We start from the raw sequence: 13836 nt of genomic DNA, 5'->3' as shown, positions 1-13836 counted from the left end.
CATGCACAGATGTACCATTAATTTATAAGTTTTTATATATATTTTTTAAAAGCAAAATCGACAATTTCACATATTACGACACAATACATTTACATAATTTTAATCCAATATCTGCATTTATGCACATTTTTTCATTTATTTAAATTTATTTATGTACACACACGTGTGTACGTGTGTATGTATGTATATATATATTTATGTATACATATTAATTCACTTAATCTTTTTCTTTGTAAATTTAATTTTACCATAAGACTTGGTGATCAGTACTTGTGTGTGTGTGTATGTTTTTATAATTGCTTTCGTATTTGAAATACCTAAAACCATTGATTATTTTCACAAGTTGCAGTTAATGTGAAAAAATTAAATATAAATAAATTTTAAAAATATTTTAAAATATGAGCTAAGCCGCAGTAAAAGCTAATTTGTTAACTACACAAAGATTAATTTTTCTTTTGTGTGAATTGTCTCTATAAAAGGAACCACAACTACTTCTAAGAAAAAATTGGAAATAAAAATATGCAACTTTCCTTATTTTTGCGTAATTTCGTCAATTAAAACTATATTAATTTTCTATATGCAAAAATTTTTTCATTTCATTTTACTTATTTTTTTATTATTTTTTTTATTTTACATTTATTTTTCGTTTAATTTTTATTTATTTTTCCTTTATTTTCCATTTATTTTTTATTGATTTTTTATTTCATTTTTATTTATTTTTCGTTTATTTTTCATTTACTTTTTATTTATTTTTTATTTATTTTTCGTTTAATTTTTATTTATTTTCCATTTATTTTTCATTTATTTTTTATTTATTTTTTATTTCATTTTTATTTATTTTTCATTTATTTTTTATTTACTTTTCATTTATTTTTAATTTACTTTTTATTTAATTTTCATTTATTTTTCATTTATTTTTATTTATTTTTTACTTAGTTTTCATTTATTTTTAATTTATTTTTAATTTACTTTTTATTTAATTTTCATTTATTTTTAATTTATTTTTCATTTATTTTTTATTACTGTTTCATTTATTTTTTATTTATTTTTGATTTATTTTTCATTTATTTTTTATTTATTTTTTACTTAGTTTTCATTTATTTTTTATTTATTTTTCATTAATTTTTAATTTACTTTTTATTAAATTTTCATATATTTTTAAATTTTTTTTATTTTTCATTGTTTTTTTCTTTCATTTTCATTTAATTTTTATTTATTTTTTATTAATTTTTCATTTATTTTTTATTTATTTTTTATTAATTTTTCATTTATTTTTTATTTATTTTTCATTTATTTTTCCATTTATTTTTCATTTATTTTTTATTTATTTGTTTAATTTTGTATTCTTCCTTAAAGTTTTGTTTCCTATTACTTTTTATTCTCTAATAATATTTAATATAATTTATGTATATTTTTTGCAATATCCTCTAAAGCTATTTTTAGTGATCGTCACTCTAATTTGTGGTGTTGGTTGGCAATTAGAATCACTTTCCATTAAATGCTGAAATTTCTATTTTTCTTTACTCCAATAAATTACAATAATTAAATCAAATTCCATTTTACTTAACTTTGGCCTCTATGTATTTACATAAAACTAATTATCAGCAGTTATTTTTTTATTTATTTTTTTTTTGACTTATTAAATTTGCTAAATTTTAAATCTTACAATTTTCAAAATTTAAATTTTTCAAATTGAACTATTTACAGCAATTTCAAAAATATTTTCTACTTTCTTTGTAAACCTTTGTCGCTTTTTCCTCATTTGCTTATGCCCGCTAGTTTTTATGTTTTTCTTTCTGCTACTTTTCTCTTTTTTTTATGCAGTTTCTTTTTTTACGAAAAATTTTTCCAAGTCTTAAACTATAGTAATCATTTGTGCTTTTCTTTCTACTTGCTTTGTTCAACTATGCTTAAGCTATAGGTTTTCATTTATGTTCATTTTATTTATTTATTTTTTTTTTTCAAAAATATTTTTTCTTATTTGGGTTATTTTGGCAGCAAAATCAATCCGTTTTGTCGCTTTGCATTCCCAGTGCTTCCACTTTGCTCACTATTCACTCCAAGTAGTAACTGAAACTACGCTTGCGTTTACTCCCAATCGTTCTCAACTTTAGTTACCCAGATTTTATCCAACGATCGATGGAATATTCAAGAGCCGAAATCCATCTAGACAAGAAAAAAGAATAGAATGAAAATTATTGAAAAATATTTAATATAATTTTTTAAAGACTAGTATTTATTTGGAGGTTCTAAGATGGAAAACCTTATAAATAAATATAAAAAATTTTTAGATATTAAAATAAAAATTATAGAATCCAAAATTTAACAACGAATTTTTGAAGAAAAATTTTCTTGCGCCAAAAGTTCTAGCCTTTTGAGATGAAGAAACCTGCATAATTTTTAAAAGGAGAGTGTCGCAATGCTTTAATTAATTTCAACTTTAATTTAATTTCAACTCGCGCCCACGAATGTGACAAACTAAGGACCACCGTTGAGTCAGACGCAATTCAGAGTGCCAGTGAACTATTTCAGAAGTATACAACAATCAGCAGTGGGAGCTGAGGCAATGGCTAAAAGAAACACAGGGTAAATTGGGCAACAGATCCACGCTTCTCTTACTGCGTTGTGGGTCGCACACTGCACAATAGGTTTTAAAAAAATTACAGGAGTTCGAGTTGGTAAACTTAAAACGCGCCTCACCACATCAACATTGTGGCAATTTATACACCGCCCTGATCAAAAAGTTCCCGGAATCTATTCAGAAAAATCCAAATACAAGTTTATTCCTCAAAAGTGATATTATCGCCTTCAAAGTATTTACTTCTCATCAACTGCAAAGTGAGTTAAGGCAGTGCCAGCTGATCTGTAAAAAGATCTCACTTAGAACCCTAAGGTCCATTGTGTTGCCAGTGCTATTTAAAAACCGTTCAGCCTTTTGTCAACAATATCCTTGAAGGATGAAAAATATGTTGATCCTAGGCACATTTGTCGAGTCCTATAAAGAGAAAGAAAGTGGCAAAGAAAGATATTCCAAAGTAGCCCTAGCATCGCTTCGTTGCATGTGTAACACTGATAGCTCTGGCCATTTTCCATTCCATTTTGGCTACGTGATGTGGGGTGGGATAGTCGCCGTGAGTACTCCAACCAATATTTTGCAATCTTTCCTAGGCAGGATGAAATTAAGTTTGTAGTTTTCGTATTAGTCGTTAGCATAATTTTTGCAGTTTTCTAAGAGGTTGAGTGCTCCCATATCGACTGAATTTCCAGAGCTATGCTCTCATTTAATTTCGGTTTTAGAAAGCAGAGTGATGGGTACATGTCTAACGTGCATAATCTCGGCAAGCGAATATCTGCCTGATCGTCCCTCTCATTTCCTTCTATTCCTTTGTGTGCTGGTATCCAGTAAATAGTGCCCGTAAGCTCTCGAAACATTTCTGAAACTTTATTTTCGGAATAGCCACCAGAGACGTCTTCAATTTGTCCATTACTTTCTTTCGACTGTTGGAACTCGTTCGCCGTAGTGGTTTTGTGATTCGATCTAACACAAATCAGAATCAAAATAGCAGGGAGCCATATCAGGGGACATCGATGGCTCTTATATAGTAATCGATTCATTCTTGAACAAAAATTCACGGCTCTTGATGGCATTGCGTTATCATGGTGCAAAATTCACGAATCTTTCCTTCCCACGAATCCTTTCTGTTTTGGCGAATTGTTTCACGTGAATCTCTCATAACACCCAAATAACCGTCTGGTAAAAACTCGTCGTGTACAATACCGCTGTAGTTCCTAAAACCCGTGAGCATCTCTTTCCTTTTTGGCTGAAAACAAAGTGGGGTTTTTGGGCTTAATTTATTCGGAGCTCTCAACTCCCTCACCTAATATCTAGATTGCATACCGAATTCATAAACCTAGTAAGGTTGTCTTTGATTGGGTGATGTTGGATCGGATTCAGCCTCGAAAATCATATATTTAGCGATATAAACGCCGCCCCTTTTTTGCATGAAATTCAGTTACTTTGAGGCCAAATTTGCAGCGACGAGGAGCAAGCCCAAATTTTTGGCTGCGGTGTCATGAACGGATCCATAAGCAATGTTCAAGTCTTTCTTTCACTTTTTTGATATTTTCACCAGTTTTCGTTGTCGGCGGCCTGCCACTTCATTCGTCGTCCTCGATAGACTCACGAACTCTTCTGAAGCGTTCTTGTCATTCCTAAACGACTGTTTTCTCTAGAATATCAGTACCGAAACAGTTTCCCATCATTTCTAAGGCTTTCGCATCATTGAATCCATTTTGTTGATGCAAATTCAAATCCATTTTTAAAATTATAAAAAATGGAAAACACGTACAGAGGTGGAGTTACTCAAGACGGCGTTAAAATTTAAGTAGGAATATTAATCAGTTGACTCAGAGCGTTTCCTGGTGGTTGTTTCGGGAGCTTTTCGAACAAGGTGGAACATAAAAAAAAAAGAAATTAAAAATTGGCGCGTACACTTCTGGTATTTGTTTGGCCGAGCTCTTCGTCTTATTTGTGGCTTGCGTCTTGGTGTTGTTCCACAAATGGAGGGGCCTACAGTTTCAAGCCGACTCAAACGGCAAATGGTTTTTATGAGGCGCTTTTTCATGGCAGAAATTCACTCAGAGGTTTGTCATTGCCTGCCGACGGGCGACCGCTATTAAGGAAAAACTCTTTCTATTATTTGATGTTGATTGCCGGAGATTCGAACTTACGGTCTCCCGAATGGTAGTCACGCCATTCCCAAACCACTCGGCTACGACGGCCACAAAAGGTGGTGGTAAATACACCTGCCTCTTTTAAGATCCATGTATTATAGATAAACTTTCCATCTTATAAAGGCCCGCAGACCAGAATGCTCAAATTTGGTTTGCTGGCATTCTCCGGTATTCTCCTCACAAACTTTCTTTTTACATTTATAAACATTTTCCTCCAAACTTACCTCTTTTTATCCATCTCAGATTCGGTGCAGAAATAGTAATGCCGCAATTTAGTCTCTGGTGGAATAATCTCAAAGGAATTCTTCTTGCCAGAGGCGTTAGTCGACATTGACGAAACCTTGTAGCCATGCAGGCACGCCATACCTAGACAAAGAAAAGATGTAGAGAATGAAAGAGGAAACAGTAAACATTTGTTTAGGTATTAAACAGCACAAAAGCGGAAAAGCAAAAACAAAAAAAAAAAACTTACAAAAATACAGCAAAAAAAAGTGCATTTAAAAGGAGAACAAATATTTTACATTAACGCCGATAAAGGCACTCACCAAATGCCGTTTTGCTATTCGCATCCTGATAGAAATACAAACAAGCATCCTTCAGCACACAGTAGCGTTTCGACCAGCCACACCAGCGGGAGCCCAATTTCAGCAGGTAACCAAAACAGTCCGGACGTGTAATGCTGCTCGGTGGTTGATAGAGATTGTGAGCGCTGCACATAGCCGGAGAAAGTGGCAAGTAGAGCGGGGGGTAAAGAAAGAAATAGAAATTTATAATTAAAAGAAAAAGATTACAGTTTCTTGGTATTTTGGAATTGAAAAAAAAAAATTGAATAAAAAACGTAAATGCTTAGCTACCAATTATCTAGCCAGGGTGTGCCCTGTGTGGCCGCTTGCTTCAGCAACTTAATCCAACGGCTGGACAATTCCTCAGAGTCAGCAGCCACATACAGTGGTATACCTTCGCCAGAATCAATTTTGAAGGCGTGCGGCTTGCCGACCTCTGGCGGGCAGTGATCAACTGTGTGTTTGGCCATGATCATAGCGCCAACGGGTTGTGTGTCCTAGACGTTTGAGTAGAACAAAGAAACAAATGAAAGTATAATTACAAAAAAATGGGAACAAATTGAAATTTATATATATTATATGAATTTATATGTTAGAGTTCGAGTTACAATCGAAATTACTTCAATCTTCATTCGCAATTTTTAAAGAGAATTCGCAATAAATAATCTTCGAAGTTAGAAAAATGTAAAAAAGGTAACATTTTAGAGTTATGATAAAAGTATAAACTTCTAAGACTTAAACCTTCCTTCAGCAACCGTCTAAAAATCTTAAGCCGGTCAAAAAAGAGTGAAGTTACAAATTTTGTAATCTACCAAGTACCGATAGCCCTTTTTTTTAAACAATAGATTTTCCTTAGTAATTTTCATGTACAGTTTGTCAAGGAAGTGTGTTGACATCTACTACGAAATTCAGACCTGGTGCTTAAGAAAATATGTATTTTCTCATGATTTTCTTTAAATGTAAATAATTCACAAGCCAATAGTGGCGCGGTTATTAAAAAACAATATACCTAGTCCTGCCATATTATTTATTAATGAAGTTAGTTTAAGATTCAGATTAAATAAATGATGTAAATATTACATTTTTTTTTTAATTTCCATTCGAAATGGTCACCATTCAGCCATGGTCATCAGCCTTCAAACGATTAGGCCATTCAGCACGCACGGTTTCCATGGATATTGACGTTGCTGCTCGAACCAAAGATTGTTTGAGACTCTCCAAATTTCTCTGTGGACTTCGACAGGCTATGTTCTTTAATTCTGACCACAAACTGTAGTCCAATGGATTCAGGTCTGAGCTTCCAGACGGCCAATCTTCTGCAGCTATGAACTCAGGAATATTGTTTTTTTGTCACTGCCAGATGATTTTTGCTTTATGGGCTAGAGCGAAATCTTGCTGGAAGATCCAACGCTTGAAGAGAGTACTGCTCAACTGTTTCACCATGTGAAGAGAATATTTTCATGCCCGTTGACCAGGTGCCAACTAAGATCTGTGGATTCTAATTTTCTTTAAGCGCGTAGTCAAAAGATGACCAGTTGAGCGACTGAAGTCTTTCATATGGAGATCATCTCTAATTGGTCTTGACATGAATCTGATCGTTATTTTCCTGGATATGATTTTCTGCTTTCTAAGGGGATTTCTGCGAATTCTGTATTGAACGGCTTTTTTGACTGCACTGGTTCAAGCCATGCGAGGATGACCACTTCTTTTTCTGTCTGTCACTTCAGACGTTTGGGAAAAACGATTGCTCATGCGGCACAGAAACATTTTCGAAGTTTTAAGTTTTTTCAGCAATTCGTAAATCTCACTTGCGCATTTACCACATTTTTGTAATGCAAACACTTCCATGCGATTTTCCTTAGCTCGCTACTCCACTGTTAACAAGCGAAATTTGCCACGAAACTGAGTATAATTTCTGAGTAGACAATGCATATGAACAAAGGCGAAAATAATGGAGCTCTTTTCTGTGAATTTGTTCTCGCCGGATGCACTGTAAAATTTGTCACAGAATTTATGGCAAGACTAAGTAAGTTAATAAAATAATTTTGAAAGGTTCTCCAAATGCAAAAAGAAGCCATAGGTTGCGTTAAAGAAGTGCAAATAACGTAAATACTTCAATATATCAAAACATTTTCCTGACAAACGATATATGTTTATGCGAAAATAGGCGGTACCATGCCCATTTTTCAACATTCGATTTTTGTTTTTAACTAATATATATTATCTTTTTCTTCTTCATATGATCTTTCATACAAAATTTTAATTATTTGCTTCACTGATCACTAAAATCTCTTGTAAAATCTTGTAAAATAAAATCCCAAAATATGCATGTAAGCTAATAACTTTCCGCAGAATGCTCCGATCTGCACAAGGTTTTTTGTATTTTGAAGCTAATCTTTTATGGAAGATTTTTGTTTGTCATAAAATGCATGAACTTACAAAAGAGGCGCGGCTATTAGCCAAAAAGTGCAATAAAATGATCAAATTAATATTCTAACTGCCACAAATCAGAAACTACTCAACCGATTGGAGCTTTGATTCTTTTCTATAAAACTCTGGAATGTTTGCTACCATTCTGCATCAATAAAATTTCTGAATCATTTCCCGTTACCACTAAAATTTTGTAAAGAAAAGAGACAAATTAAAGATAGAAAATATATGTATGCCCGCTAATTTCTGAAACTGATGCTTTCCATTTAAATTCAACCGGGCTATTCGGGTCATGTTCTTCGATTTCGATGTAACTTAAATATGTTGCTCTCTGGTCAAAATAATGAGACACGTATTTTTTTGTTCGCCCGAAAAAATTTTTTTTCAAGAGTTATCGGCAATTTTGTTTTTCGCCTCAAACTCGATTTTTTTTAATTATATAAGAAAATTTTTTTTTTAAATGCCCATAACTTAGTCAAAAATGAACCGATTTTAATAATTTTGGGTTCAAAATGATCGTAATTACATACACAAGCGACTTCATGTAGAAACAATTGCAAAAAAGTAGTTGAAATTTTTTTATTTAGCAAAAAAGAAAAAAAAATGAAATTTTTTCGAAATTCAATATTTCAAAAAGTGTATTTTTTTTTTTTTATAACTTTTTCCAAATCAAAAGGACATCTCAAACTTTAATTGAGCTGCATGCCTAGTAGCTAAAATGCGTTGTTTTTGAGTAATGAATTTTTGAATAAACACCCTGTTTCGCACTTTTTGTTTTTCGCAAAATAAAAAATTTTCAACTACTTTTTTGCAACTATTTCTATATGAAATCGCTCGTGTAAGTAATGACGATCATTTTGAACCCAAAATTATTAAAATCGGTTAATTTTTGACTAAGTTATGAGCATTTAAAAAAAAAAATCTTATATTATTAAAAAAAATCGATTTTGAGCCGAAAAACAAAATTGCCGATAAAGCTAGAAAAAAATTTTTTTTGGGCGAAAAAAAAAAATACGTGTCTCATTATTTTGACCAGAGAGCAACATATTTGAGTTACATCGAAATCGAAGAACATGTCCCGAAAAGCCCTTTTGAATTGAAATGGAAAGAATCTATATAAGAAATTTTTTTTTAATTGCTCATAGCTTAGTCAAAAATAAGCCGATTTAAATGATTCTGGGTTCAAAATAATCGTAATTACTTACATAAGCGATTTCATGGAGAAATAGTTGCAAAAAAGTAGTTGAAAATTTTTTATTTTGCGAAAAACAAAAAGTGCGAAACAGGGTGTTTACTCAAAAATTCATTACTCAAAAACAACTCATTTTAGCTACTAGGCATGCAGCTCAATTAAAGTTTGAGATGTCCTTTTGATTTGGAAAAAGTTATAAAAAAAAAAAAAATACACTTTTTGAAATATTGAATTTCGAAAAAATTTCATTTTTTTTTTCTTTTTTGCTAAATAAAAAAATTTCAACTACTTTTTTGCAATTGTTTCTACATGAAGTCGCTTGTGTATGTAATTACGATCATTTTGAACCCAAAATTATTAAAATCGGTTCATTTTTGACTAAGTTATGGGCATTTAAAAAAAAAATTTTCTTATATAATTAAAAAAATCGAGTTTGAGGCGAAAAACAAAATTGCCGATAACTCTTGAAAAAAAATTTTTTCGGGCGAACAAAAAAATACGTGTCTCATTATTTTGACCAGAGAGCAACATATTTAAGTTACATCGAAATCGAAGAACATGACCCGAATAGCCCGGTTGAATTTAAATGGAAAGCATCAACTGTTATTTTGTTGTTGTGCTGCGTACTACTCTTTCATATATGTACATACATATATACTCTGTCTTGACGGTCAGACGGACGGGCGGACAAACATATATAGCTAAATCGATTCCGCTGAACATTCTGAATATTTTGTACCTGTACCTATTTCAATTTCGTAGTCAATCATTATGTGCCCATAGTTATAATATCCTACTGAAGTAATGCACTCGGCTATAAATTTGTGTTATGCATCGGAAAATCTCGCTAGACCACTTACATCCTCTGTTTTGTAGTAGTAAAGGCAATTGTCTGGCCGCAGCGAGAACCAGCGTCGCACCCATTTCTTGGTATTTGGTGCGCCCTTCGCCTGACCGCTCTGCCGCCACAAATAGCCGCTGAAGATCGGTTGGCTGGGCGGCTCCTGCTGCTCGTGCATGAGTACGCCAATGGTGCGCGCCACCTCCAACTCGAGTATTTCGCAGCCATCGTGCGCAATCTTCACCACTTCGGTGTGATGTTTATCCAACACTTCGACGCCGTTCACAGAGATAATTATGTCGCCCACTTCGAGGCCAGAACTTTCGGCGGGTGTTTCTGGTTCAATAGCGGCAACGACTACCGGCTTCGAGCCATGTATGCGAAAGCCAAATTCGCCGGATTCACTCTTTACCACAATAGTTTTGTCAACGCCTGCGGAATAGAGAAAATATGAATTGTTAATGTTTTTTTTTTTTTTGTTTTTTTTTGCACTGAGAGAATAATGAGATGTGAAAAGAATGTATATTTGTAGTGGTTTACAACCGCTCTATAGTATATACCCCTTTCGCCGGCTGTAATCTTGGAGATTACATGCGACTCGCGTGCCCAGACCAAGAGCATCAATTTCAACACATCTTCCAGCTTTCGGCGCAACGAATCTGTTGCTGAATTCGAAGTGATAAGTTCTGTAAAAATAAGTAGCACTTCACGTAAGAAACGAAAATCAAAAATTTTTAAGTCACTTTGTGGCCTACCAATCATTGTTGAGGAAACACTTTTTTAAATTAATATTATTATTATTATTTTTTTTTTCAATATAATTATTTTTCTATATGTTTTTCAGTTGCTTCAATGCCTTTATTAAACTTCAATGACTTGTTGCACTTGATTTTTGCTATTGCGTGAAATCAAATTCATCTACTTTCAAATGCTACTTTTACTTTTGCTCGCCTTTGTCAATGAACTACTGACGCTTGGCTGTTCAATGCGTATACGCGCTGCTCCTAGTAAACGCCTAACGCTTCTTGCTCACGCGCCAATTAATCTAATCGACTATTTTTAAAACGACCAAATTTACGTATGAAGAAGCCCTAAAACACAATGCCGACATTAGAAAAAAAGAAAAACAATAACATTTGTATCAACATTTGTATGCAAAAACAATCACTTCATTAGCACAAAATACAAAAAAACGTTTATGCACATTCGAGCAACACGTTGTTGGCAAAGGCAGCTGCTGCCCGCTACTATGCACGTACCTATATTTTAGTAGCCCATTCGAGTATTATTTCATTTTGGATTTCAAAATCGCCGTCACGCAATTTTTATAGCCTTTTTCGCTTTGCTGAGTTCAAATTTACTTTGGCCTGTTGTTGTTTGCTCTTGGCTGGCGCTCACGTTCGCTCAGTGTTTCGTATGAACGCGCCGTTCCAAAATTAGATATTCTATTGTTGATATGCAACATACAAAGGCACATCGTAGATAGCAACAATGTTGCCAAACATTAAAGTGTTTTACTGCTTGTGATTTCAAAATCGCAAAACAAACTAAATATTTCGATATTTATGTAATGGGTGATCAGATAGGAGGTACTATTTCCAATAGGGGTTTTCTGACAGATTACACGTGACTACTGTCATACTAAATGCATCATTTTGTCATGGAAAGACTTGCGCCTCAACAACGTTTACAAATCGTAGAATTATATTATGAAAGTCGATGCTATGTGAAAAGTATTCATCGCGCGCCCATGCCAACTTATGCTGTTCAGAAACCACCGAAGCTAAACGGCGTAGAACTGTCTCTTAAAGGCCACGCAAAGTACCTTGGAGTAATTTTGGATAGCAAGCTATCATGGAAAAACAATACGAGGTGTGTTCAAAAAGTATCGCGAATTTTGTGTTTTTTCAAAAATTATTTATTTATTCATTAATAGCTATTTTGTCCCCTTCAAAGTAATGCCCATGAGATATTATGCACTTGTGCCAACGTTTTTCCAATCTTCGAAGCACTTCAAAAAAATCATTTTTTTAATTTCTTCAGTTCCTCGTCGTCCTTTCATTGGCCTCTTTAGTTTCGGGAACAAGAAAAAGTCACAGGGGGGCCAGATCTGGGGAACACGGTGGCTGTGGCATCATTAGTGTGTTGTTTTTGGCCAAAAAGTCGTGCACAAGCAACAGTGTGTGAGCAGAGGCGTTGTCGTAATGCAAGAGCTAATTTTTGTTCTTCCACAAATCCGGGCGTTTCTGGCGGATTGCTTCGCGCAAATTGCACATTACTTACAGGTAATATTCCTTATTGACCGTTTTGCCCTGTGGCAAGAACTCATGATGCACAACGCCGCTGCAATCGAGGAAAACGGTAAGCAAAACTTTTACATTCGACCGAACTTAATACTACTTAATACGAACTCATAACCATAAACCCATGATTCGTCACCAGTTATGACCCTCTGGAGCAAATTTAGGTCGTCGCGGGCAGAGTTCAGATACCAACATCTCATTAGCAATGTTCATGCGATGCTGCTTTTGGTCGGAATTGAGCAGTTTTGGTACGAATTTTGCGGCGACCCGTCTCATGGTCAAATCATTCAAAAAAATCTAATGGCATGAGCCAATCGATATGTCTAGGTCCTTAGCAACTTCTCTAACGGTGATTCGACGATTGGGCAATACCATTTTCTTCACTTCATCATTTCTTTCTGTTGGTCTGTTATTGAAGTGCTCAGGCGTCCGGCACGCTTTTCGTCGTTTACATCTTCTCGGCCTTCTGAGAACATTTTGTACCACCGATGAACGTTGCTTTGGTCCAAAGTAGCTTCTCCGTATGACACAGTCAACATTCGGAATGCATCTCCGCACTTAATTCCGTTTTTCACACAAAATTTGATACAGGTTCTTTGATCCATTTTTTTAAAAAGGTAAAAATCGAAGACGAGCCGATACACGCGCAAGCAAAGCAGCTGTCACCAATTAACTGAACTTTCAAAATGGTCCAACTCGTCGGCATGAGTGAAAGACATGAGTACCAACATATCGCCACAAAAAAATCGAAATTCGAATATACGTAACCTGTGAAAATTCAAAATTCACGATACTTTTTGAACACACCTCGTATATTGGAGAGGAAGAAAACATAGGTGGGCACACTGCATTATAAACTTACTGCATTACAAATAGCAGTAATCAGTAAAATTTTACTGGTAATGCAAATTAAACTTCATTATCAGTAAAATTTTACTGATTACTGAAAAAAATTGCAGTAAAAATATTTTTGTACTGATTACTGAAAAAAATTAGCAGTAAAAATATTTTTTTACTGATTACTGAAAAAAATTGCAGTAAAAATATTTTTTTACTGATTACTGAAAAAAAGCAGTAAAAATATTTTTTTACTGATTACTGAAAAAAATTGCAGTAAAAATTTTTTTTTACTGATTACTGAAAAATATTGCAGTAAAATTACTGATAATATAATTTGATTTGCATTATCAGTATAATATTTACTGTTTATGGGAAGTCAAAATGTAATACACTCTCATCACGAAATTCAATCATTTATGTACTCAATAATTCTTCCTTTTTTTTGGTTTCTCTTATTTTCTTTCTTTCCAAAGGTAAAAAATCCTTCAATTTAATTGAAATTTTTTATATTTACATATTTTCTTACTGCACAGATGCACACAACTTTGGAATAAATGCAATAGACCGAAATCTGCAGAAGTAGTTAATGGAGTGATAATGCGAATTTAATAACTCCATGCATAACAAGGTGGAACTCGCTTTATGATTCCGTAAATAAGTTACTGGAGCACAAAACCAATTTAGCGGAATTGTGTTTCCGTTTAAAAATTCCTACCATTCTCAGTGGTGAGCTTGAGTACTTAGAGGAATACGTAAAGCTTATGAAACCTATTGCAGAAGCAATCGACTTCCTTCAAGGTGAAAAGACCATGTATTTTGGTTATTTCATACCCACCAGCGTCGTTTAGAGCCTAAAAGTTTTAAGTATTTAACCGAAAGTAGCAAAAAAATGCATGAAGCTTTGCTTAAAAGATTTGAAAAGTACTTCCTAAT

General features: G+C 33.6%; 1 protein-coding gene across 1 annotated transcript; it reads right to left on the bottom strand.

The window, feature by feature from the left end:
* Window positions 1-1958: 1958 nt before the first annotated feature.
* LOC129248557 (uncharacterized) lies at window positions 1959-10565 on the bottom strand. The gene is made up of 7 exons (XM_054888150.1): window positions 10516-10565; window positions 10321-10446; window positions 9780-10192; window positions 5589-5794; window positions 5280-5443; window positions 4959-5100; window positions 1959-2166 (listed from the first exon to the last, which is right to left on the bottom strand). The coding sequence occupies exons 1-7, from the start codon at window positions 10520-10522 to the stop codon at window positions 2115-2117; spliced, it is 1110 nt and encodes a 369-aa protein (XP_054744125.1). The 5' UTR covers window positions 10523-10565; the 3' UTR covers window positions 1959-2114.
* Window positions 10566-13836: the final 3271 nt, after the last annotated feature.

This window comes from Anastrepha obliqua, chromosome 5 (genome assembly GCF_027943255.1).
Source record: "Anastrepha obliqua isolate idAnaObli1 chromosome 5, idAnaObli1_1.0, whole genome shotgun sequence".
In the NCBI taxonomy this organism is placed as follows: Eukaryota; Metazoa; Arthropoda; class Insecta; order Diptera; family Tephritidae; genus Anastrepha; species Anastrepha obliqua.
This window is presented reverse-complemented; position numbering and strand designations above follow the sequence as displayed.

Coding starts and splice junctions, on each gene's coding strand:
- LOC129248557 (XM_054888150.1), bottom strand. Junction 5,795..9,779: donor ACTACTACAAAACAGAGGAT/GTAAGTGGTCTA, acceptor TCAAACGTCTAG/GACACACAACCCGTTGGCGC. Junction 5,444..5,588: donor ACACCCTGGCTAGATAATTG/GTAGCTAAGCAT, acceptor GGCTATGTGCAG/CGCTCACAATCTCTATCAAC.